We start from the raw sequence: 27,455 nt of genomic DNA on the forward strand, positions 1-27,455 counted from the left end.
GCCATGCTGACATGAGCTGTACAAAACCTTTCACCATCGTTTCCTCTAGTGCAGTTCAGGAACTTGCAAGTCCAGAAAGCCTCATCTCTGATGAGCCAGTCATTTTATCCCCTGCTGTAAGAAGGGGAGGGAGAAGGGGATGGGGAGGGTGTGAGGCAGGGAGAAGCAAAGAATCAGACTAAGAGTGATGAATGCAAACTGGTTTAGCTCTGGAAATCCCTGGATGGGGAGGAAAGGGAGTGTATGTGGCCGGGAGTGATGGTTATCCTCTTTTGTAATAGCAGATTACAGTAGTAATAGAGGCAGGAATGACCTTGCTTTGGTGGTATCACATGCAGCATTAGTACAGCTCTGAGGGATTGGGAATGTAACCTAGAGGAGAAAGCACAAATCTTCCTGCATGAACTTTATTGGCTGTGCTTTGAAGTTATAAATCTGATGTCTTGGCAATCTTTAACCAAATCTTTAACCTTGATGGGCAACCAGGTTTCTTCAATTTAATGAACAGATAAGAGGCAGTCTGGTCTAGAAAAGTTGTCTTCATAAGCGGTGAACAGGGTTTTGTCACATGGCATCTGTTTCAGTAGTTAGTGAAGGGCTTAAATGCACTGATCGTAGAGCAGTCTACATCAGCAGCCTTTGCCTTCTGGATAAAGAAATCTATTTTAGATAAAGAAATTGAACTGCAGAAAATTTGCTGAGTAATCCGTTCATAGTCCCATTGGTTTGCGGCTCCTCAAAGGAAACGTGTGCCGCAGCAGCACGTTTTGGTGGCAGCAGATGTCTGCTGGGTCCTCTGCTGTGGCCAGGCTGGTGCTGAAGGGTGTTGCTTTCTGCGGTGCTTACCAGGCCTGGTACACTCCTTCCGTTAGAAAACTCAACCCTTTCCTTCATGTTGAATGGGTGGGAGAACAGGAAAGTACAACAGCTTCCTCCTCTTTGAGTCTTTGACTTTGTATCCATGTTTCTTGGAAGACAAAAATGATGAGTTAAGGATAAGCATAAGCCTTAGGTTTTAATCTACTCTGTATTTTGAATGTGCACTGTCAGCCTTTCTCATCAGCATGTTTTGAAATTATTTTAGTTTGCATTATCTTTAGACGTGCATTTTGTCTCCTGCACTTGGTGCATGACATCTGTCACTGTTCATTTCACTAAAGTTCCCTCGTTATAATCTGATATTTCCTCTTCCTCTCCATGCAATTCTGCACTGGTATTTAATAGCCCACATCTTAATGTGAAAAGGCTATTACTTATTTAAAATGTATACCTGGAAGTATACGGTAAAGTGAGACTACTTGAGACATTCTATCTGAAAAAAATGTAATTCTTGAACATGAACATCAGTAGCTGTTCCCTGCCATATCAAATTTGAGCTTTGCAATTGTTCAAGTATTTCCAGTTTTAACTTCACCAGGGAGTGGTGATTAGAAATCAGTTTTGTTTTAAGATAGCTGAGGTGACTGTTTGGCTAAGATTGCAGTTTAGATATGTTTCCTTCTGCCTAGTCACAGGATGCAAGATATAGGTTACTGTGTAACTGGTTTATGACTTATCCCTGATATTAACACCTCTTGAAACACTCTGTGCAGCTGCAGCAGATGGTCAGGATGAGAGCCGAAGGAGATGGATCAAAGTGGAAGGCATCACAGTAGGCAGAAACTGTGCTTGTGCTAGGATGAGATACCAGAGTATAAATATAACTTCAGCCTAGCATTAGAATAACTTCTGCTGATTTCTTTTTTCCAGTGTATCCAATCAGCACGTACACCCTATCTAAGGAACACGAAGCAATAACCTTACTTTGAGTATGTACGGGTATTTTAAGAAGCTAGTAGAGATATTACCAAAATAATATTTGCACATTAATGCTTAGCATATTTATGTTTCTTCCAGTAAATCCATGAGATAAAAGGTATTATTCCCATCTCACAGTCAGTAGGAGAAAGGGAAAAATAAATGACTTGCCATATATTGGGCTATGAAATGCTGGTGGAGTTTGGTTGAAGTGACCTGCAGTGTTAGGTTTAGTCCTATAGTAAAATGCTGTAAAAGGCAACATGAGAAATTAATTTTCTGTCATAATAGGTGATTCTGTAATCAATGGGATCTCGACCCATCCTTGCTTTCACTCATTAATTGAAATCTGCCCCATGTTGTAAGGTCCAGGGAGATACTCCATGGCCAGCAGTGGTTTGGACAAGAAAGAGGAGGGGATTCTGTTGGTCTGAAGTTCAAATTGTGCTATGCAGCATAGGAATCCCAGCCATGACTGCCAAAATTAACTTTTTTTTAAATTGGATTTAATAAAGAATGAGTAAGTGGAGAATATGTGAGCTCCTGTTCCTACCAGGAGAATGCTTTACTCTGTGAGATGTGAGGCATATTGTCAAGGTGATGTGGTGAAGCCTGTACTCCTTTTTCACAAATTCGCACCATAAGATTTCAGGAGCTACATGAAAACCTCTCTCCTTGCTTCTTCTTACTTTCTCTCCTCACCTTGCAGTATAGAACAGGCCTGTCTTGGTATGTACTGAATGATCTTAGGCTTTAATCAGCTCAGAGGCCAAGCAGGCTCAGGGAGGGACTTGCTTTCTCCTTAACCACTGGCTGGGTAATTGCCACCTGATAACTGTGTGAGATGTCACTCGTGTTTGTAAAGAGCTGCCTAATACTGAAGTATTTTTTCAGTCAGCGAGTGGCAGGGTTGATAGGATTAATGATACTGCATCTTATGTAGCACCTCTTTTTTTAAGGCTGCATGGCTTAGAGGAATTAAAAGCAGAGTTTGTAGGCATGTTCACATTAGAAGCTCTGAGTGGTTCTTGTGGAGTTCCTTAGTAATTAATTGTAGTGACAGACACTGTATGTGACCCTCTGATAACACAGAATCTGAAATCATTGTTTTGACAGCAGCACTGCACAAAGTGGATGTTGGCTTTGTGCGTTTAAGTGTGAAAATGTGTGGTGGCTAAAGAGTTTTCTTCCCAAATATTCCTGAACTTGGCCAGAGTTAATGATGCTAGTAAAGAGCACGGATTAGTCTAGTGTATTAGCTCTTGCTCCTTTAGGATATATGATTAGCAATCCCACGGTCAAAGTCAAAAATGGAATACCTTCTATTTCTGTAGCTGCAGATTGTGTATTAATTGAGAAGGGAAAAACAACGATGTGTAAATGTGACCAGAGGAAAGAAGTATTGTAGCAACAGCTGTGGAATGAAGTGCGACAAACATAGCTGTGCTAATTTTACTTGCTTGTTTTTACTCCTACCTGCATTTCAAAACTTCATTTTTTTTTTTTTTTACCTGCTAGGCTGCAAGATCCTTCATTTGTTCAGGCATTATTTATGCAACGGATATTGTAGTAAATTTCCCAGTTTATCTTGCATGTTATGAACTGATTTTATTTTAACAGCTTTTTCAGGTGGATATAAAATAGGAAAATGATGCTATTATAAGATCAGAGGAAAAAAAGTTAATGTCTTCTTGCCTTTTACCACTGACCCTTTGATAATGCAAATAGGTAATTCTTAGGAAAGCAGATAGGAATTACTGTGTTGGATTTTTGGATGTTTATTTTAGAGAGAAAATGTAGTCAAAGGTGGCAATATTCTCAGTAATAAAGCAATTGCAATAAATACTAATAAACACGTGAAAGCTGTTGCATTTCCAACTTATTTGTTCTTTGGTTTGTCAACTTCTGTATCTGTATATTAAAGTGTTCACGATGGTACCTTACCTTTTCCACAGAAAGTTTTTCTAATTGTTTGCTTTTCTCTTGTTTCAGAACAGAGAGCTCCAGATTATGAGAAAGTTGGATCATTGTAACATTGTCCGATTGCGTTATTTCTTCTACTCTAGTGGAGAGAAGGTAAGAACAAAAATCAAAGGAATGCGTCCTGGTAACTGTCTGGGGTATAACTGGACTGTCTGAATGTATGGAGACAGAATTGTGAAGATATCAGACATTTACTACTGAGCAAACTCTAAAATGGTGCCCAGCAGGTCATAGTGGACCAGATGTTTTTCAGTATAGAAGTGTGTGGTCCATAAGGAGTAGTGTTGCACTAAAAATACAGCAAGGCTGCCATAGATTTGCATATGCACTGCCTCTTTCTTAATCTAGTGGATCACAGCTGGGCTTTATGTGTTCTAGCACTACCTTTCTATCTGTGCAGATATATGTGTTTTCTAGGATTCACTGTTAAGCATTTTAGATATAAAGCATTTATGTGACTTTTCCCAGAACCAGTCTTTGTATGCTTCTGCCCCCCTTCCTTGTGCATCTGTTCCAGGTGCAGGCTGAGTTTCAGAGCCTGAGGAAAGAGTAATGTATGATCATGTGATTGTATCAATTGTCAGAATGTTTGTGCTCCAGAAGAAAGAGCAAATAGCTGGATTTAATAACTCTCAAGAAGTAGATACATTTATTTTCGTTCAGTCCAGGTTTAAAAGTTCCTTGGTTTTTTTAAGAAGGGGTTACAGGGTTTAGTTTTAATGTGAAATTATAATGTATTCCTTATCTAAGTATGTATCAGCATTTTACAAATCATAGGAGAATTCAGGATGAAATGGACTTCAAGATGACATCTGATCCAACCTTATCCTTAAAGCAGGATCATCCATGGAGTAAAAGCGAAGTCATTGTGGTCTGTGTGGGAGTTAATGAAAGCTGTGAGGTTGGGAAATGTGCTAGATGACCTTCTGAATTTTCTCTGATCTTTCTATATATCAAATATTTATATAATTTATAGAAATACTGCCTTTTTTTTTCATTTTTAAGGCAGATTGCATCCTTAGCTGTCTTCAGATGGTGATACACTGGTCCATAGAGCTATAAAGGGCTGTGTATGAGAGCTGATAGCTACTGGCAGGCCTTTAACTGCAGGTTCATGAAGTGGGTCAGCAGATTGGGAGAGGCAGCCCACCCCTTTCATGATCTTTGGAGCCAGAAAAGGAGCTGACGTCTCCAGGATAAGTTGCCTTTGTCTTGTGCTGTGCACAGGGGGATAATTGGAGGAGATCTGCTGTTACCTGAGAGGTGTTTTGTGGGGGGACCTGGCCCTGTATCTTGCCTGTGCCTATAGAGAGCCTGCAAAACTACAGCATTCAAGAAGAAATATAATTTAGGGTTTAATTTTTTTAATCAACCTTCCCTTTCCTTCCTCACTCTTGGATGATGCTAACAAGCATTTTCAGCTGTATATGTTTTGTTGGTAGTGCAGTGTTGTTTTTTTAAGCTGTAGTTTGTTCGTAAACAGAAATGCTTCAAGCAGCATGAGTACAAAAAGGAAAATGCTGTGAAGGAGGGTTTGGGTTTGGGATTTTTTGTTGGTGGTTTGCTTGTGATTTTTAAAACACCTTGTAACTTGAGTGAAGTAGAATTTCCTGGACAGATGAGACAGCTGCCTTATCTAATGGCTTTCAAAAACCTCCTGCAAGCAGTGGAATGTTAAAACTGCTCAGAACACTGTCCCAGGAGCTTTTGTGTAACAGTAACTTCAGAAAAACTCTTTTGGAAATCTTTAAATGAAATTGAGCTTGAGACTGTATTTTCCATTCTGCTGTTTAAACTCCTCGTGGCTGATTTTTGGCAGCACTTTCTGCTCCTTGATCTTCATGCCTCTGCTCTGTGCCTTTGAGATCCCCACTGCTACCCTGTTGCAAAATAGGACAAATGGGAAGCAGTCCCTGGAGCCAGCACACACCCAGCAGAACATCAGCAGTGTAATGCTGCAGTTCAGGTTGCAAGGTCTCTTGCAGTTCAATACAAAATGACACATAATTGGCTTGCAAGTATTTCCATGTAGGTGGCAGCATGTGAAGATAACTCTGTGATGGCGTGCGTGACTCCTGCCCATTCTTGCAGCTCTCAGGAAACACCTGCAGAAGAAGCTGTAGCAAACACAGGCTGAGTGTTAGCACAGCAGCTTGCCACAGCTTTCCCTCCTTGGACTCTGGGGTATAACAGGCTGCTGTTCTTGCCTTGTAGCAGACTGGTTCTCTGCTAGGAGGAAAGGGGCTGGAGTTTGTTTGGGAAAAGCTCTAGTCAGGAGCAGGTTGGTGTTCTCAAGTTGATGTGGGAAGGAAGGAGAACGTTTCTTATCATGCTTTTGTCAGTTTTGGGAAGCAATAGCATCTTGTCCTTCATATTTCCCTCATAATCACACTGTCTGTGGGTTGGAAAAGGAGAAAAGTGTAATGTCCCACCTGGTAACCAGGAAGGATGTTTAGGAAGCAGTTGCAGATACAGATGGTATGTCCCCTCACAGGTTTATATAAACTGATTAGTGAAGGCACGTCCAATGGGAAGAGTAATATAAAAATCCAGGAATTGCATAGCAGAAAATGTAGTGATGAGTTGGGCTTGCAATTGTTGACAGTCTTTGTGAAGAACTTGATGATCCTCTGCCATTAATCTGTGTTTGTGATAATTAACTCATGTCTAGCAGCAATGGGAAAGTCTCAGAGGTAACTCCTATACTGCTGATCTCATGAATTACATTTTGATACTTATCTATATCAAGCATTCTTTTGCATAAATGTTTTTATGCCACTGTGTACTCCCATCTGTCCATGTTGCTTGGACTTCACCCTTCTTCCCTGGTGCTTGACACCAGCATCCCTAAGCCCAGAGACTTCTCTTTCTGGATGGGTTTGGGTTTTTTTTGTTTGCTGGTTTGGTTTTTCTGTTTGTTTTGTGGGGACTTTTTTGTTTTTTGTTGTTGTTGTTTTTGTTTTGTTGGGTTGAGTTTTTTGTTGTTGTTGGGTTTTTTTTGGCGGGGGGGACTTTCAAGAAGCTTAAATCTGACTTAATTTAGATATACTTCAAAGGATTTCTCCATATCTAGTCAGACTGACACTCTTTGAAAGCCATGAGCCTAACAATCACTTCAGTTCATTTCAATTGCTAGGTATTTTTAGACACTGAGGAACCTTAAAACTGGCTTCATTCTAGCAAAACAGGAGGTTTCATTCTTGATTGGAAAACTGGAAAAGTATCAAATAGAAAAATAAGTCTAAAAAACACTTGCTGGTACAACCATTCTTTAGCTGTGTCCAAGTTGTAGCTCTAGTTTGTAGAGATTTGGAGCTCTCCATTAGCTGTTTCTGCAGGCTATGTGGAACTGGTTGAAGGGTTTGAGCTCCCTATCTTTTCTTTTTTTCTTGTGATGAACTCTCCTTTTTATGTCTCCCATTTGCTTAAACTTCTTTCCTTCTTTTGACAAAAGCCATAAAGCCTTAGCAGCATGAAAAATCGTGTATCAAACATGGCTTTGACTGATTTCTTCTCCTTTCTTTTCTGTGACTGAGTGACTCCCTCTTGCCTGAGCATCTTTGAATTTATATTGCCTTTATATAGCAAAGTGTATGTGTGTATATATATACACATGCACACATAGTTATACCTTTATGTATATATATAGATATAAAAAGTTGTTCTGAGTACTAAGTATTAATTATGTTTGACTAATAATTTCTAGTCTAAAAGAGCTCAGAGAAGGTACGTAATTTATATTAAGATGACAGTTGACAGGCTTGGCATTCAAGTTGCCTCTATAAGCTCTTTCCTCCTCCATTCATTCTTTTTGAAAGTTTACAGACATTTGTCAGACCTGTTGGATAACCAGTTTTTTCAAAAGCCACTTCCTTAATGAATTTGTCAGAGTAGATTCTGACTTTCTTATTTTGAGGCTGTATGAGATATCTGATAGCAGGGCACTGACTTCCATAGCTGTAATGTGCCTTTCAGTAATCTAAAATGTGTAATTATATCTGGTGGAATGAGCCAGACGGAAAGAAAATACAACCAAATAATGGGTTGAATGGTGTATGAAAGCTTCTTCTTCTGAAAGTAGTCACAAGACTTTTCCATGCTGTATTTCTGTGATTTATAGTTTTCTAGGTAATTCTTAAAGAAAATGAGCAGGATTTTAGGTCTACCCAGCTCCACTGTTTGATAGCTTCGGTATTATGCCTTAGGATAAGATCTTGAACAAGATGCCTGGTTTTTCTGTCAGCTTTCCACTGCACATCAGACAGTATTAGGAAGGCATATATTTCAGAGTTGATTTTTGCTACATTTCCTTAATTTCAGGAACTGCTTTACATTTAGCATGATACAAAAATGTAGGTCTTGATTTACTTTTGTGGGGGGGGTGGTCTTGCCACCTGTCCTTTCTAGCCTAATTCTGCTGAGAACCTTTCAAGCCATGTTCCAAGGCAGGGCAAGCATAAATATAGGAAATTATTCCTTCGACTCCTTTGCTAGGAGTATTCCCTGATGTTTTATAGAATGACCTAACTTCTTAAATCAGTGGCTGTCAAGTAAAATTACTCAGCTGTGTAAAACCTGAAATAAGTTCCTAATTCTGCCTTTTTTATCCCTCTCTATTTCTGGTTAGAACTTTGTGGCATTTTGTAACTGTCAGTTTTTCTTGTATGGATACTTTAGAGCGTTGAATAGACTGCTTGATCCATACCTTTGTCCAAAAGAGGATGAAAAGTTACTGAAGTGATTTGTTTCTGCATCAAATCAAAGTAAATACAATTTTTGTTGAGTAATTGCACCTGTGGTTGTGTCCTTTAGTTTTTCCTTCTTAAGGTGGCTTAGTATTCAGAGGAGTGAAAGCAAAAATGGAAGCACAGAGAGATCACAAACAGGCAATATGCTGACACTTTTTTGGAGGCTGAGCTGGCCCTTCTGCATGCTCTAATTGATGTCAGGTCTTATTTAGCCTTAGCTATAAGGGCATGTAGCCAGAAGTCCATGAAGACTCAGGATGGAAATTTACTCCCATAGACTTAGGCTGAAGTTTAAAATAAACATGCAGGAGATACATGTTGAGCTGCATCTATAAGCTTCTGTGCACGATCTCATGGGCTTTGGCAGCACTGGATTAAATGGCAATGAAGAAGTTTGGAAGAAGAGGGCAATTGTCTCATTTGCAAGTTAAATCCCTGTCATATCCTTCCCCTTCAGAGAGGCATGAACATCACCATTATTTCTTGCAGGAGTGTTCAGATGAGTCCTCATGTAAGAACCATGCATTCTGTTCCTGTTAAAATGAGAACTATTTGGTTTCTTAATTGAACTTAAAAGAAAAAATAAAAAGAAGTTACTGCATAAAAAGGGCAATTACCAGAGCCTTGAGCCCAATTTTGCTCTGATAGTCTATGTGAATGTTTTGCACCAGCCTAGTAATGTGCTGAAGGGCCATCACTAGAGATGAATTTAGTAACTAGCATTCATCCAGTCCCTGGCAGATCTTGTGTGTTGTCAACAAAGAAGCAATTAATGCCAATTATGAGGAGTTTTGTGATGTTGGTATCTCTGTAATCCTTGCCTGAGGACTGCCAAGCTCATTTCAAAAAGGGCAGCAGTCATCATATAATGATTATCAGTTACTGCTGTTAGGATTCGCAACAGGCTGGGAATTTCCTTCGTTGTAGTTATGAGCAGTTTCTGGTTTTGAGTGGGTTTTGTTATTAGAAATAGCAGTTTTGTCTGCCTGTGGTAGGGCTTCACAAGAGTGGAGTAGGCAGCAGTGGCTAGATCCTTAGTGTGGGAGGTGCATGCAGTGAAAATAGGAAGCTCAGAGATTTCTCTCTAGGCCAGTGAGCCATCCAGTGCATCTGGTTGGTCGCTCTTCTGTTCTTGAGTCATTCCTCTGCCAGCTCTAGCTCCTGCTCTCATCTTCCCAGTGTTGGATGGCCATTAGGAAGGCAGCTTGTGGTGTTTGTCCTGAGGCAGGCATGTAGTTTGAACCACGATTGTGTATTGTCTTGTCTAGCTTTTTGTCATGGATGTATCCTGATTCAGAAATTCATACTCACTCTGGAAGGTAGTGAACAGTCAAGAAAACAGGTGGATCTCCAAAGACTCTGCTTTTTGTTTCATCATAAGGTGTGCAGGACAGTCCAGTGATTCAAACATCATCTGTTCATTTTCATCTTCCAGCAGACCTATGGCAACAGTTTATGGCACAGTGAGTCCCTGTTCGGGAGTTGGGGTTCAAATAGCCCAGATCACTTATGTCAAAGAGGATAGCTCAGTCCCGCCTTTGAGACGTTGGGTAGATGTTTCCAACTTCATAGAAATTCGCCTTGGAAGTACATCTATAAGCTTAAGGAATTCACAGGGCAAAAAATAAACAACAATCATCAGGGATTCCCAAATTATTTTAATGTGTGACCTTTTCCTTTACAGTAGCTGCTCTTTAGAGGGCAAGACAGCTCAGAAAATGTTTTTTTTTTTCTTCTGATAAAGAATATCTTAGTGCATCACCTAAGAACCTCTACTCTTTCAGTGATCAAAGGTAGATAATATAAACCAGCTGGCTTCAGACAAGACCCAAGAAAGTTGTTAAATACTAATTTCTTAAATACTTATTTTATTGGGAGGGTTGACTTCTGGCCTTATGTTGCCATCACAGCTTACCCACTTGGTAGTTCATACCTACCTAACATGACAGTGTTTTGCTGAAGAGTAATGAGCATTACAGAGCAGTTTGCTAAGTTTTGACATGTAGGCATAGGAACATAACTTTTGGTACAGATCTCAGTCATGAAGAGGGAGGGATTAGGAAAGAAGATACCTTGCCCAATATTTGCAGTAGTGTTAGAAAGTATTGGTATCTTTCTGAACACTGAAGTTGAGTCTTAACTGTTCTTACACCCCTGCATTTATCTGTGTGAAACTGCAACTGTATCTCTAGGCTTACACTCCCTTTTCTTTGGTGGCAGCCAAAGCTCTGTTTTGAAATAGATGTGGTTGTAAACTGCAAGTAAAAACAGGCACACGTGGCCACTGGATGTCACCATTCCTTCATACAAATAAGGTCAGCTAGCAAATATTTTGCATTTTGAAATATTTCTTGAGTATCATGTCTACTCAGTAGTTAGAGTAGAAAGGCTGCAAATTTTTGCTTTGTCTTTGAAAGTGTATCCAAAGTCTTTGTATCCTTAATGTACAATGTCAGCCTTCAAGATAAGGAAGGTGGGTCTGTCATGGTGCTTGATAAAGGAGTGTGAAGTGTGTGCTGGTTGTGGCTTTAAGAAAAGTAAAATAACATTTTTCTGAATCTAGGGCAAAAACTGTGACTTTGTGTATTGTCTAAATCTAGATGCCTGCATCAGGGTGAAGGGCGTATTTTACCTCATGTTGACACTCCACTGTTCAAATAATGCACTCTCAAAAAAGGCATAGTCTGCATGAAATGCTGAAAGGCATTTTCTTGCTTTCCAACTCAAAGGTAAATCCATCAGGTGCTTTCTGACAGAACCCTTGCATTGCTGCATCCTGTCACTAACTGCTCCGTGCAGCACCTACCTCTGAAACATCATCAGTGGGGTGCTGTCATATCCTAAATAAAAAATCCTCCTGGATAAACTGATTGGCTTATTTACCTCATACAGCCCTAATACTGAAGCCTTGGGGTCATTTTAATAATAAGTACATTTTGGAGGCATATTACTTAATTTTAGGTGCATTGCTTGTCTGTGTGCATTTAGCTTGAGGCATATGAAGTGACTTTCTTCAGAGTGCAATTCCACATTTATTTCTCCTAATGCAAAGTTAGCTTAAGAAACTCCTGTGTTGTTCATGTCCTCTCAGTTATGCTCATACAGCTGATCAGGTGGAGTCCATCAAAAACAAGCAAAAACCCATCCCAAACCACACCAGAACCACTGTCACACTGTTACTGATTTGCCAGGAGATGAAACTGAAATGGGCATGTTCATCACTTTTCCCAAATGCTGAGCAGTAAATATGGTCACCCTAAAGAAAGAGCACCCAGAATAGTTTCTTAACCTTTTTACCCTATTACTTGATGTTCAGAGAAGTTTTCCTTAGATTCCACATAGGCCTTGACAGTTCAGGAATACTTCCAATGTCTTATTAGATGCTGGCATATTATCAGAGTAAGAATTTTCATTTTGCTGTTAGTTTGGTGTTTGGCCTATATGACCTCCCTGACTTCTATCATGATGGTGGTAAATAAGGGAAATAGTTGGACTGTGACTGGCTTAATATTGGTTGCTGCTTTATATGTGCATGTTGTAAATGCAGTGTGTCTGATAAATGAAAACAAAAGCTTGTAGGAACCACTTTGGATCAATTTGAGGTTTGTCGAGGTAGGGGATGATCACAGAGAAGTAATATTTTAACTATCACTGCAAGGAACCATTAGAAAAGTGAATCTTTGAATTCAACAGCCATTGCTTATTTTAATTCAATAGCTGTTTCTTTATATTGGCCTCAAGCACAACTGGAGGATGCTTTAAACAGATTACTTCTGTGGACTGAAAGAGACAAGAGTTTTAAATGGAGTTTGACACCTCCAGCCTTTCCTTTGTCAGTAAGGCAATGTTTTCAATTTTATTCAGTCCTCAGCCACATTGTGTGTAATACCCATGTACTTTCATCCTGTTTTGTCGCCAATTTCTGGCACAAGAAAAAGAATGAAGCTGCTAAAATGTTTTGGCTCTTGTGTCCTAGTCTTTCTCATGCCTGTTATTATGGTACAGGTTGCATGAGTATTTACTTGCATTAAGTATTTCCCACCAAAGTGAAGCAGTGCTTCTTGAGAGGTGCGGAGCAATTTAATGGCAAAGCACTGATTATTTTGCTATGTCTCGTTTTGGAGCAGTGTTTGTCACCTGAGGAATCATGTGCCAAGTGACAAAAAGCTTCTAGCACTCTATGCTGGTCCATGAGCTGCATTGCTGAAGTCAAAATGCTAATGAAATACTTCTGATTCTGGGTTTCAGGATCTGGTGTTCTGCCCTTCCTCTTTTTTATTTTGAACTGTACACGGTCATAATCTTAGCAGCAAGCACAGGAGAATAAAAATACACTTGACCTGCAACAGAAGGCTAGTAAGCCCAAGGGTCTTTAAGGAGAAGTGAGTTATTTAATGACATCTTGTGTTTGCTTTCTGTATTTCATATGCTGCAGCTTCTCTGGTCTTTTCTGTTCTCTGTAGGTAATTTCAGACATGCTTCTGACAGTCAGGTTACCTTGTTTTGTTCCCAGACCAGCAGTTTTGAAACAGCAGTATGGAAACAAGTCACTTGTGGAATATGTGGTGAGGCTCCCTGTAATGGAAAGATAAGCCTTGATCGTCCCAGTTGATCCTCGAGCAGTTGCCCTCATTTGGCAAGCTCTTTGAGCTAACCCTGTTTCCTACTGCAATACATCTGGGTCACTGGAAAAATATGTGTTTAGGAGGAATGCATGAGGTAGGCAAACCAGGTTACATCATGCTCAGAGCTTGTCAGGCCATGACTGCTTCCTAGCTTGTCCTGAATCTTGTTCAGGGGAATCCAGGTAACTTGGATATTATTTTCATCCAGTTCATGCTCACTGAGAAGGATCAGGGCTCATGTAAACTCTTTCATGTATGTTTATCAGACCAGTGCCAGATGACATCAGGAGGATGTCACTCAAAACACTTGAATAGTCTTTAATTCATTATAGCAGTCATTAAGAGAACCTCTGGAGTCAGTTGCGTGTGGTAGGGGTGGAGTATGCCGCTACTTACGTGGCCAATGGCATAAGCCTTGCATTTATAGCTGCATATTGGAGTTCTGGGTCCCTCAAGTGGTACATCAAAACTTGATAGTTGATGGGGGGGGGGAAAGGTGTTCTTGTGCCTTTCTGTTCTGTGTGATACACATTTACACAGGAGCAGCACCACACAAAACCCACGCTGTTTGTTCAGGTACTGCGGATGGCATCAAAACTCAGAAGTGAAGCCTTCATCTCTAAGACGCAAATGCCTCAAGGTTTTTTGTGCTTGTGTCATGATATTGAATTGGTCCCATTTTTAATAGCATGTAAAATTAGAAATAAAAATGGAGGCGCTGAAAGCAAAGCAAAGATTATACGAACTAGAGAGTAGTTCTGTAGTTCTAAAAACTCACTGCTGTGAAGTAGTGTAGACAGGGTTTACTGATCATATGCTTTACTGTTTTACATGCGTCCTTTTGTTTGTATTATGAGAGGATTATAAAATCACTGTAATTTGATTTTTACTCATTTTTTTCCTCTAATGTCTCATGTAAATCTTTTTGATACATGAAACATGAATATTTGGATCAAAGTCACCAACCTCAGTAACAGTACTCGGTGAAGTGATTTGTCACCAGTAAGACTTTCCCATCCTCTGAGAGGCAGACATTTAGCATATTCATCAGGTTGTACCTACACTGAAGCAAACAGCATTCATATTCATGTGACTGTTTTCTCTCATGGTTTACAGATTGCCTTACCAGCATAAGCTAACTTTGAATTTTTTAGGACATTTATTTTTGGTATTTTATAACTAAACCTTGAAAGCTCTGACCTAAGAAGAGGCGGTGGATGAATTTTATTGGCTTGAAGTGAGAGTCAGGGAAAGAAGAACTTTCCTTGCTGCAGGAAAAGTGCTAAAATACAAGTGGTTTTGGTTTGTTTTTTTTTTTTTCCTTGCATATATTTGCACATCTGTGGAGTTCCAGAGCTGTCTGGTATTTCCTCTGCACTGCTGGTAGTTGTCCCTTCTCATCCATTTCAAAAATTTTCTTCTCCCCAGATTGGTGCCCAGAAGCCTTCCCATTATTGTTCCCAGTTTCTGGGATGGCACTGGGAGAAGCACCAGCATAGGCAGGGTCTTGGAGGCTGCTCCTTGTCTATGTTTGGGAAGTATGATAAGACCAGATAGATACAAGTTGGTGGGCCATTGTCATTTGCTTGGTGCTGTGCTATTGCCACTGTCATTTAAGCAATGATATTAAGAAAAGAGCTTGTTTTGTAGGGAAGAATGACATAGGCAGGGCCATGCAAGGTGACTCGGTCTAATAGGAGGTATTGATAAGAGCTATTAAAATGTCCTGAAAATACAAGCCTTTATTGTCAAATAAGGGCGAGCAGAGTTCTTGAATTCTGAGCCTTTAAAAACACACAAAGCCAGCAGTTCTCTGCGTATGTATTCAATGTGTGTATTTCTCTGTGTGTTAGCACGTACCAGACTGCTGCTCTTTGCTGTCGCAGGACAGCAGAGCCCTGTGAGAGAAGCACACCTCACTCTGTGCTTGGAGTGGTGGGTCAAGTCACAGTAGAGTAGTATTAAATTGCTGTAGCTAGATGAGGTTTAGGTTCAGGTGTTAAGATGTAGATAGCCAGTGGATCTTCTGACAAGGGCCTCCAGTTGAAGACCTGGGAGCTCTGTGCTGTTTCCGTCTGTATAAATTCTCTATGTATTATCTTTCTCTATAGAAGTTCTAGGTGATAAGATAACAGGCACAGGAGAGATTACTTCTACTTACTTCACTAGCTCTCAAAATAATTTTTTATGCTGAATTAATTGATTTTACCCACTCCCCAACATTAGATGTATTCATAATTCTGGTAGGTTTTGCACTGAAGGCTGCATTAAAATATCAGAAGTCTCTTTAAGACCTGTTTCACTGCTGAAAATTCTCAGTTTTGCAGTTAGGCACTATATGATTATAGTGCTTTGACATTTAAGTCCTCTTTGTTCCTTCTTTCCTTTGCTAATGTATAATAAGGTACTTTATTATGTAACAAAGGCTACTTTTGTTGTTTCTCTGTGTTGTGTTCACATGAACTTCTAACTTAATCCTAGATATTAAAAATTATACTTGAGACTTTGGTTTTGGCTTGTTCTCTTTTGTAATGAATAAGTTCATATGTTTAAGTTGGAAATAACTGGGACATAGAAATACCTGCAAACAGAATGGTTACAAATTTTAACGCTGGCTTACTGTATACAAATGGTTAATATGTATTAATCTCTTAGTAGCTGGGAATTCAGTAAGATCAAAGTAACATTTCTAAAAGATGAAGGTTGTTTGAACTTTTTTGATGTGTTGTTGTTGGGGGCTGAGTTTTGAGCTTTTAAATTTGCACTTCTTGGGTTTTGGCAGGTAAGGGACTAATGAGTTAATAGGCTGTTTTAACTAATTATGCAGATGTTACCTTGAAATACTCTCCTAATGAAAATATTGACTGGGCAGAACAATTATATCCTTGTCTCCATTTATAATCAGAAAATATCTTACATAGGAGACCAGAACAATTAACATGACCTTAAACATAAGTTTGACAAAAGTATGAATGCACAAGTGCAAAGCCTAAATAGTTCCATGGTAAAGATGAGACTTAAAATGTCCACAGCTTTCTCATCTTTTAGGTTTCTCTGAACACTTTGATTATACTTCATGCCTCAAATCTAGTGCTGATTTGTTTTTCTTCTTTATTCTCTTTCAGAAAGATGAGGTGTACCTCAACTTGGTGCTGGACTATGTTCCTGAAACAGTATACAGAGTTGCCAGACATTATAGTCGGGCCAAACAGACACTCCCTATGATTTATGTCAAGGTAGGTAACTGACAGATGTGGTTAGGTGAAGCAAGATAGTACAGAAATACGCTGTGGATACTCTTTTCTGACATAATAGTAAATTTTCAGAAATTTCTAGAAGCAAATAGATCTTGAGGCAAGGAAAAAATTTAGAATTACTTGTTGTTATTGTGAAGGAAGAATAGAGGGTTGAGACTTAAACACTCCCAATTTCTGACCTTGCAGAAATCTTGGAATGGGTTGGGGATACTGAGTGTGGGGGGAGTGTTTTGTTTTTGATGCAGCTTGGACGGAGACTGAGACCGGCCAGATTAGCAGCTTTCAGTTTCCTGAGATGGTGAAGACATAAGAGAACAAAGGTCAGGAACTGAAAGAGGATGTCAAGAGGATGTTCTCTAATCTGTTATCTTCCCCTTTTCCTGGCATATGAGTAAGAGTTCATGTGCTTTTGTTGTGGTCATGAAAGGCACATTTTTCTTTCTGCTTGAAGCTCATTGGCTTATGTCTTCAAAAGGGGTAAGGTGCTTGTATGCACATTGTAGTTTCAAAACCTTATTCAAGTTGTATACATCTTTTACATAGGAGTTAAAGTAAATAAAATTTCTCATTTGCTGTCCAACATGGGACCCATCTGGGGCCTCATAGTTCTGTTTCCTATATTGTGGTGAGCACAATCCACACATTAGTGAATGATGATGTTTTCACATGGCATTAACTTGTTAACATGGCACACAGATAATATTTAATGGAAATTACCAACAAAATTTCCTGATGCATATTGACTTCTCCAGACACCTCCTTAAAAGTATAATGCTTAATGTAAGGGCTGGCTTAAGAAAAAACTTCATTATTGAAATAATTACTGTTTGTAGCTTTCACCTTCGAAACTTTCATCTTCTTTCAACCAAATTGAAGTTTTGTGCCATAACTACATGCATAAATTGTAAATGGCATGTCTCTGCAATAGGCATTACTTTTACCTGATTTTTAAGAAAGCACAGAAATTTATCATCCAGCAGACTTCAAGGTCACTCCCTTTGGTCTGTTGGTGGAACATCATGTCTTCAGGTTATATGCTCCTCAAAATCTGTAGGCTTGGCTTTTGATAACTTGTTTATATATCTTTTGTTAGTGTTCTTGCCCTAATTGTTCTCGTTGTGGGAACTTGAGAAAATTGTTCTTCCTTACACTTTCAGAGAAAAATCTGCTTCAACTCTTTCATCTTGCAGGATGCCTGAGACTTCCTGTTCCAGGTAGTCTGGAAAGCTATTCTTGTTTTTCTGGCAAGGCTTTTATATAATCCTGTATATAAAAAGATCATTTCGCCTTAATGTCATTAAAGATTTTGCAATTTTCCAGGCATCTTGGCTACACAAAGGTCAGATCATACCTATTTGTTCACTTCTGATGGATAACTATGCAGGCAGAGAGCTGCTTTTCCCTGAATAACAAAGAAACTTAAAGCTGCACAGAAGCTGCTCTAGTAATCTTCTGGTTAATTTTTATTTGTAATTTCTAACCTGCTGTAAGGAGTCCTTGGAAATTTTGGGTTTGCTTTGTGGAGATGAAAGGCATACTTTATAAATCCCACATGTGTTAACTTGACCCCTCAAGTTAGATCAGTCTTTTGCATTATTTTGCAATACCCTTGCACAATACATACTTGAGGGACTAGAACAGGCAATTCGGAAAAAATGTTTGTTTGCTTTTCTTTGTGCAGAGTTGTGGTTTTCAGAAACAAGTATGAAAACCAGAGGCCTAGAGCCAAAATTCAAGCAGTTCTCTTCCCTCTCCTACTTTCCTGCCAAATAAACAACAAAAAACAAGGGGGAGAGAAAGTGTGACGACAAAGATAATGGTGAAAGAGAGGCAAACATGACCTGATATCAATATCAAGTAATTGCACCTGGTTATATAGACTATTAAAGGTGAACTGTGGAAAAATGTGCTTGTGAAAGCAAAGTGTGGAGTTGCATCCCTGGTATAGTGTCCTGCCTGTAGCTTGATTTTTGTTTGCGGGGACACAACAAAAATAAAAAATAATCTGGCAGCCTTTTGTCAACCTTAAAACAGGGCTTTCTATGCCTTTATGACTGTATGTGCTATACATCCTTAATTGTATCCAGCAGCTTTTCATTATCCATAGCAAAAAGTGTGTATCTCCAGAAGCTGGACATCCTCCCCCTGCCCTGTAAGCTTCCTGTGAAGTTCTTGGCTTCATAATACCTCCCCTTGCTGTGTTCTTCCTTGCTAAGGGGTTAGCCAGCCCTGGAAAGTGGGCAGAGAAAACTCTCCCTCAGCATACTAGTTTGCTGTGCCTTGCATAAACTTATTTTGAACAGTTGGTTTTATTTGCCTTCTGTTTTTGTCCAGAGATTTGAAATTAAAACGACTCTGTCCCCTCAGCAAGAAACACTGAGAGATTCACTTCAGTGACAGGCTGAGACACTACCCTTGTCTTTGGGCAATATTTAATATAGCTTCACTAACTAAAGGGTTTTCTTTTGGATTTTGTGGGGTGGTTTTTTTGGTTGTTTGTTTGTTTGGGGTTTTTTTAATAACCTGGAATACTTCACTGCTGTGAAGTGGCCTATTTGTAGAGCATACTGAAACTTTTTTTGGTATGCTTTTTATGATTGCCATTATTTACAAATGTTGGAAAACTGGCACAATTATTTCTTTGGAATTATGCTAATTGTGCTATCTCAAAGGACACATAAAAAGATGTGAAACACATGTGTGTGTATGTAGCAAAGGGCATGTGGGGAATGTATTCAAATACCTTGCCCACCTTCATAACCCTAGTAGGCATTCAGTATGGTCTTCTTCTCAGTGATTTTGTTTTTCTTCTAATAAGGGTTTGTGCTAAACTGACTGTTAACCCTGATTTGACTGGTATTTCTGTGTTCCAGTTGTACATGTATCAGCTGTTCCGGAGTTTAGCCTATATCCATTCCTTTGGGATCTGCCACCGGGATATAAAACCACAGAACCTCTTGCTGGACCCTGATACAGCTGTTCTAAAACTCTGTGACTTTGGAAGGTAAGCACATTTGTGGTCTGAAACCTAGTGAAGAGATCTTTCTTGATGCAACTTTGCCAAGAAATTCTCAGTGTCCCTTAGAAGGTTTTTATTTGTAGCTTAAAAGAGGAATTACTGCTATTCTATTTTCCCCCCAAAGTGAGTTCAAAGGAGTGGCAGGGAAGAGCTGGAAAAGGATATTAAGAGGGAGGGAATTAAACTTCACACCTCTTATTTTTGCAGGTATTAGAAAAATGAAATAAATACACCATGACATAGGGAAAATACTACAGCATGGAAAACCAGAACCAGTTGTTGCAGTGAAGTGTGTTTGGGCAAGAGAGGACAGGTGTGGTGGCATTGTAACTTAAAAAGGATGATGTTACACTACTCAGTCTACTTGCACTTACAACAATTCACTTAATGTTGCAAACACCATAGAGGCTCAAAATCAAAAGCAGCACTTCAATTGAAGCTCTTGGATAGTGGACATCTATGTTCTGGTTTCCTAAGGCACATTTATTTCTAATATCCACTCAGAATCACCTTTAGAGTCCAGCCCCTACCTTAGAACTGATACAGAAATTCTGGCAATCTGCAGTGAGACAGGACATAGATTTCTCTCTGAGAAAGTTCAGTCTTTAGATTGTGCTGTAACTTTGCAGACTAAAATAGTTGGGGTATATGTGTGAGAGGTCACAGAGGCTGCTGTTGCTAAATTTGCTTGCCCATAGTGAGTGAGAATGTCACATGGGGGTTATTCAGGCAGGGCATCATCGTGGCTGGTGCCTTGGGATCTCCTCAGCTCTACATCACCAGCATTGGGGCAAAGTAGGAATCATGCTGAAGCTCAACACTGACAATGCATAAAGGGAGTACTTACTATTTTTTATCAGTGGGAATTTGTTAAATGTAGTTTCTATATAGAAAACTGAAAACTGAGACACTTTAAAATGGGTGGTGGAAGTTCTTCACTGCAGGCTGAGAGGAGTGTCTGGAGAGCTGAACACTGGATTTGACTGGCTTGCAGTCAATTTTTTTCACATTAGTTACTATTTGGTGCTGTTTTGGTGAATGTCATATTTCCAAAAGGGCAGTAAGGGGAGTTTTGTCTTCCAGCTCCTTTTTGTCTTGCACTTGTTAATTAAGAAAGAAGTGTAATATGCCCATAGACTCATGTTCCTTAAGCAATGTGGTCTTGTGGCCCATTCTTTTCTTGGATTCTTTCAAAGAGAAGTATTGAGGCATTACTGTAGGTTAGCCCCTCTGTGGCTGATCGATTACAGTATAAGAGAAACGTTCATGTTAATTGTGGACCATTGACATGTGAATACAATGGCAAAGGCTTTTTGTTTCTTTGTCACTTCATATCAAGCTCCCTTAAGTAGCAAAGGAGCAGAATATTGTGATGGAAATTAAAAACCAACTGAACAAAAAGGCAAACCAACAAACAAAAACCCCAAGCAGACAAAAACACCCCCCTCAGTCCTTGTGAGTATCCAGAGCTTTTAAGCCTTAAATGGTGGCTACATTTGAGCTGTTTTCTGTCCTCTTTTCCACTGTAAACAAGCCTTTGTATCTGTCAAATGACAACTGGCAGCCTGTTTTTCACCTAGATTGTACTCAGAATTTCCTTTGCTGTCCCCAGTACAAGGAGATGCTTGTTGGATTGGACTGATTTCACAGTGAATCAAGGAGTCAGTTTGAATCAGCTTAAAAGAATATTGTACTTCAATATTTGGGAATGGGGAGTAGGTGACGAGTGCCAAAGCTTTGTGTTGGTGTGCCCAGCAATGTTGTAGAAGTGTTCATTACTGAAATGCTGTTGTTTTCTTTCCAGTGCAAAACAGCTGGTTCGTGGAGAACCCAACGTGTCGTACATCTGCTCTCGGTACTACAGGGCACCAGAGTTGATCTTTGGGGCCACCGATTATACCTCCAGTATAGGTATGTGTGTGCATTTCATTGACATCTGTACCAGCTTGCCTCGGTTTTTATCCTCTACTGAAGTGTAAAGGTTTCCAGAGATCTCAAATGTAATCCCCAGGGACTGAATTTGGTTGTAAATTGTTAGGTACCACTTTTTAAAGAAATACAAGTGTTTTGTAGATGGCTGCTGTGCTTTCTACACCTTTTGAGATTTCAGCATTAATTACACTAGGAAAGGGGCTTTTACAATGTAGAGGGGGAAAATCTGATTACAAGTGGAAAAAAATTCCATGTAATGTTGCCATTTAGTTTAAAAGTAAGTATGAGATCTCAAGCTAGAAAAGCATTTTTAGTAACTTGAAATAACTATAAAGAATGTCTGCAGAAAAACAGCTTCTGTTTCTGATGTGCTGTAAAGACATAAATCTGTAATTTATTTACTTGGCTTTTTTAGTAAAGAGTTTATAGGGGGAGGTGTGACCTAATGATTGAATTAAATTCTCTTTACAACTTTAATATATTGTGTACAGCAGTCCTCTAATTCAGCTAATTCTGCTAGCTCTTACTGTCCTTTAGTCATTAATTTTGAACACAAAGAACTCTTTCTATATACCTGTCACATGGCTGTGTCATGGAGATACTAGGGAAGCTGGAGGTTTCATGGAGATCAGGAACAGCCAAGTTTTCTTACAGTAGATAACCAAAAATGAACAGCAAAATGAAAAATCTTGGAAATGAACAACAGTGTGTTGGCTGGTTGTTGGTAACTACTTCAGATTTTCAGTCAAGATACTGCCCTGGGCTCCTTCTGAGTTCTAGTGCAAAAGAGAGCAGAATTGGCTCTCTGCACAATATTGGGGAACCTTTTACTTTGCTTATGGACTTGAGTCATTTAGGCAAGGTTTAATGTTTTCCAAAGGATTTTGAGATCATGATCAACTCTTGGTAGACTGTGTTTATAACCAGTATATTTCAACTCACTATGTTTGAACTAGAGTGAAACTCAGTGGCTGGCTGACTTGTTTTAACTCTGCAGTTCCTAAAGAGGAACAAAAAACCCCACCTCAGCATGTTCCTGAAGACTTCCCTGCTCTCATAAATTTTTTTCACATTATTTACTATTCAGTATGTATTGTAGCAACTCTTGCATATATTCCTAGTAGGAAAAAGAGGCAGAACCAAGAGTAGTCTGAGGAAAGTATGGCACAATAAAGATAGAAGGGCAGAACTTACTGTTGGCTGCTGCCAGAAGTGGCAGCCCCACCCCTGCACTTGACCCTGGATACTCTGGCTCTCACAGTTTACTCTTTAATTTGCTGATTCAGCATCAACTGACAAGAAATTTTGGCAGGTTAACTTCCTGCTGTGTGAGTGACTGAGTGCAATCAGCAGTACTGTGCAGTCCAGTAAGCAGCAAAGCCCAGGTAAAAGCAAAGTGTTGTGAGCTCATGAGTGAGGGAAAGGTGGCTGATCCCATTTGACATCTTTTTGCCAGCTGAGAGCTAATAGATTGGCTCAGCTGCATTATCAGAGTGCACTGAGACCTCTTGTTTCAGAGGATAGCTGCATAAAATGTGTATTTTATGTGTCAGCAGGAGAAGCTGCTTTTCAGATAAGCCTGTGAAGTGTCTCTTGCTCCAACTGCAGACCCTTGTTCAAACTGTGCTTTCCATTTTTGTTGTTTTACCTGCTGGTCTCTAAAATGGTTCTAATAAAAATTCCATTCTGAAGTGCAATTTTTCATTTGCCTTCAAAAATATCTTGAATTTCAGTCATTGTTCTGACTGTCTTGTGCCAAAAACCTCACCTGTCCCTCCAAGTCCTTTCTTTGAAATTTTCACTAAATTGCTTGAAAATTAAGTTAATACTCCTTCACTCTTCCTGTCCTATCCACCTTCCTCTTCTTTCTTAGCAGTCTTTGGACTTGGGAGATGAGCAGGAATAAAATGCTTTTACAAGCTCTACAGTTTCCCAGTGTTCTGCAGTATGCTAATTTCTAAGGGTTAAGAAATTCTAAGGGTTAATTTTGTGGTGCTGCTGTTTGTACATACCCCTTAGTTCTTGCTGGTAGGCAGCAATGGTGCATAGTGAGAACTCTTCCTTATTTCACATGGGATTGTTCATCCAAACTCATCCAGCTTGTTGGAAAACCAATCAACAAGCATATAGGGATTTATTAAAAGAAGGAAAAGAGTATGTAATTATTAGTGCTTTATCCATAGCTCAGAGTGTAGGGAACTGTGAAATGCTTCAGTATTGTAATGCTGCCTTTTAAACTTATATGTTGGCATGCTTGGTTTTTTTAGTTCTTGTTTTTCTTGTGAGTTGTTAGCATAACAACCTTTTCCACTGTAGTCTTTATCACTCTGTAGGAATGACTTGTGTGTGTGGTAACAAAAAGTGAGCTTTACATGTAAGGCAGGGATCTTTATTCCCCCAGTTAAATATCCTCTAGTAAAACTGTGGAAAAAGCTAAATCAATGAAGAATACAAAGCCAAAAAGTGTTCTAAGTAGAAATTTTCCTACATTATCTGCAAGGCTTCGAACTGTTTTTTGTGAGTTTTTGTTGTTTGTTAATGTTACTGCAGGGCTTATGATTATAATGCGCTGCAATAGGATAATGACTGGAAGGATTTCTGAGCAAGAAGTCCTTTTTAAGACTAGGCAGTGGCACTGGTGGCCCAGTACTTGACTGCACAGCCAGCTGCATTATGGCAATGTCAGCTGTTAGTCGTCTTGTTTAGCATTGTAACCAGGAGTTGCATTAGGCTGTCTGGCTTCGTCCAGGTTGTCTTTAAACACATGAATTTGTCCTCATGACATTACTTGCTCTTCAGTGTAGCAGTTCATTCCAGGATGTGTCTCTTCATCCTGGATGTCACAACAAACTGTGAACTGGCATTTAACTTCTAGGATCTTGATTGTTTCATTGAAGTGCATGACTTCAATTCTATCCCAAGAGGTCCCTTTAAAAAATAATTGAGCCAGGGATGTGATGTTTGTCACACTTCTGTAAAGTACCACATTAGTGCTGCATTTAAATACATACCATAGTAAGAGCAGCATCAAATCACATTTACTGCAGTTAGTGTCTTCAGCAGACCTGGGACTCTATTTTTAAAATAATGACCTGGGAAATGACCTATTAGAGTTCTTAGGTAGTCACTGTTGCCAAATAGCTGCAAGTCCCTACCCATAATAGGGGACTGTTATGTGACTGCATTAGAACTTTACAGGATTTTTCAGTGGTCAGGCACAAGTATTCATGTCAATTGGGTGCCTTCATAGCTTGTACAGATTGGGCCTTTGTGCACCTTTGGCTATGAATTCTGCAAGTGTGTGTGTTTGTGTTTGTCTCTAAAGCTTGCTGGGAATGGACATAGTTTACTTCCTGCAGCTGATTTGCAGGAGTTTGTTGTTGGTTGTTTGGGGTTTTTTGAGGGGGGGGGGGGAAGAGAGGGAAGTGGAGGGCTGCTTTGTTGGTTTTTTCCAAACCAAGCCCTTCAGCTGTGCCTTGACAGCGTTTTGGCTGAGGCTTCTTCTTTGCCAGTCTGTGTGTGTTATAGCATCCCAGAGTATGTTGATGGCATGGTTCTGGCTCTGCTGGGCATATGGGTGATGCTGCTGCTGAAAAACCCTGGAATGGGTGCCCATGTTCCCCTGCAGTGTCCTGGGACAGGCACTGGAGTAGGGCTGGATGCAGGTGTTTCTGTGGCCTCGAGCTCCTTTTGTATGGAAAGAACCTGAGCTTTGCCTCCATCTCATGTAGTTTTTCTCTAGGTGAGGTGACAGGGCAGGGGAGGACTCAGCAGATCCTGCTGGTGCTTCTGCACAACGAGGGACTGCTGCTCTCGGTGCTTTTGTTCCACCACTGCGCTGGCAGGAGTTGGGAGTGTTCCAGAGGGAACATTTATAGCCACTGTCAGGGAAAGATTGATCTGCATGACCATTGCTGGCTTCTCTTGGGGTGTCTGAAAATAAGTATCATCAAGTTGTTCATTCACGTTCCTAGCAAGCATGTGTTTCACCTCAGCAGTCTGGAGCAGAAGCTCCTTCTGCAGGTATGTGTAGTTGGCCTGTCTCAGAGTTTCTTGAGGAAGAACCACCACAAGGTGTGTCCCTGAACAGTTGCCAAACAGTCAGAAGGATTTGCTTCTTTCTCAGATGGCAACTTCCAGTGCTGAAAGTAAGCAGGTGTTAATTTACTGAGCTACTCTGCCACCTGTCATTGTAGTTTCATCTCTTCATTACAAGAGACTAGAGATACCTGTGTTTAGTTTTTGTTCCAAATACTGTAAAAAGCATATCTTTCAAGCATTTTCATGTTTCAGCCTTACTCCTTCTTGTCAGTCCATGGATCTGTGGTGGCTTGATGTGCAAAACTTCTACCAACATACCACACCTGCCTGTAATCTGAATTTTGCTCTTGTTCTGACATCCCAAATATTGTTTCAAACAAGCAGCAGTGAAAAGCACTTTGGGTCTGGCATTTGGCAACTAGAAGCTGTTGATTTTATGACTTCCCAGGGCTGCTTTACTGACTTTTGGTTTGTTTCCACAGTTTCCAGAGCAGCAGCTTTGAGTCACCTCCAAGATGGAGGAAATCTATCAAGATGAAGGAATAGTGAGGCAGAGATGAATAGATGAGGGTAATAAAAAAGTAGGAAGGTAAATACGCCCCATAAAGCGTCAGATAAATGGAAGTTCTTAATTTGTACTAAGTGGATAAGAGAAACTGTCTTTTTTTCCCCCCTTCCTCCTCCATGTCCTCCAAATAACGAGTAAGAGGAGCTAGAGTGTAATTCAATGAATGGTGCTTCTGCTGTGAAGAAGAGGGCCAGCTTTTCAGCTTGGAAAGGCAGAGTTTAAAATCAGAAAAAGTGAAATTTGTGGACAGGGTGTTAATTTCCAACTCAAAATGGCTATTGCACGCTTACAGAATTAAAGCTAAGGAGTGTATTTTGCACTGTTTCTCCTAAATGCCTCTTCCTGATTTAAAGATAAATACTTGTTTTCTTGCCTTCTGTAATGCTAGAATGCATTCAAAAGCAAGGGCATTATGAAGATTATATTATTAGACACCGTCCATCTAACAGCTCTGAAGATCAATAAAGTAGTAGAGACTTAATTTAAGAAAATTTTTGTAGTGCAAGAGGCTGTATGAATTTTTGTAGTACAAGAGGCTGTATGAATTTTTGCATGTTTAAATTAATGGAGGTAGGTTAGGTGATAATGGTATTTGTCTAAGTGTTCTTTAGTCTAGGAAAGATATGGCATCAGCTACCATTGTAATGTGTGACTACTATCTAAAATAAGCTTATTTGAAGGTTGCTGTTGCCTGGCAGCTGTATTTATTCTCTGTATGGTTTAGACTACATTTCACTGAAGGTATGAAGAAAGTACCCTTGCCTGCTATCTTAATATGAATAGTTTTCAGTATTTTCTCCTAAAATTTCACGTTGTCCCAACTAGTTTGGCGTAAGGGCCATTTGTTGATGTATTTTTCTTTTAAGATTCTCTTGTGTTTATTAGCTAATTTAAAGTATGTGAATGAGAGTCCTAGATGGCTTTAATTAACTTGCACATACTGAAAAAAAAATAGTTCAGAAAATGCTTCTTCTCCCATGGGAGCAGGTAGTTACACCACATATTAATCTGTAGCAGTTAGCTCTGACTGTACTAAGACATAAAAGTGTCTGGGAAGGAACTACTGTAAGCTGATCACTTCCTTTAAGTAACGTGTCTTTAAATACAGAAATTAGTACTTGTTTACTTCAGGCTTGAGGAAGAATTTTACCATCCTGATGTGGTAGATATATTTTAAAATGCAAGATATAAAGGGTTTGGGGGGAAAAAAGAGCAAACTATCCTGGAACCAAATTTTAGTCAATGGCATAAATTCCATCAAGTTTCAGCAGAGATGAAATTTCTGAGTTTGTTCCTTATTGTACATTGCTTATCAAGAGTTGTGTAAATACCTGTGTATATTGTTTTGTTTCTCTCCCTCCTTGGAGCTGCTCAACTTAGCCTCCACTCTCTGGATTTTGTTGAGGTTGCTTCAAGGATTTGTTCACTTCCTTGTCCAGGGAACATTGCCTAAGTCCTGATTTGGAAGTTGGTGAAATTACATGC

At 39.6% G+C, this 27,455-nt stretch overlaps 1 protein-coding gene across 2 annotated transcripts in view; it reads left to right on the forward strand.

The window, feature by feature from the left end:
- Window positions 1-27,455, forward strand: part of GSK3B (glycogen synthase kinase 3 beta) — a 149,065-nt gene that overhangs the window by 76,021 nt on the left and 45,589 nt on the right. For both annotated transcript variants that reach the window (XM_036406321.1, XM_036406404.1), the window contains exons 3-6: window positions 3,790-3,873; window positions 16,279-16,389; window positions 19,284-19,414; window positions 21,234-21,340. In XM_036406321.1, coding sequence (XP_036262214.1) covers window positions 3,790-3,873; window positions 16,279-16,389; window positions 19,284-19,414; window positions 21,234-21,340 — 433 coding nt within the window. The remainder of the gene's footprint in view (window positions 1-3,789; window positions 3,874-16,278; window positions 16,390-19,283; window positions 19,415-21,233; window positions 21,341-27,455) is intronic.

Source organism: Molothrus ater, chromosome 2, assembly GCF_012460135.2.
Source record: "Molothrus ater isolate BHLD 08-10-18 breed brown headed cowbird chromosome 2, BPBGC_Mater_1.1, whole genome shotgun sequence".
NCBI lineage: Eukaryota > Metazoa > Chordata > Aves > Passeriformes > Icteridae > Molothrus > Molothrus ater.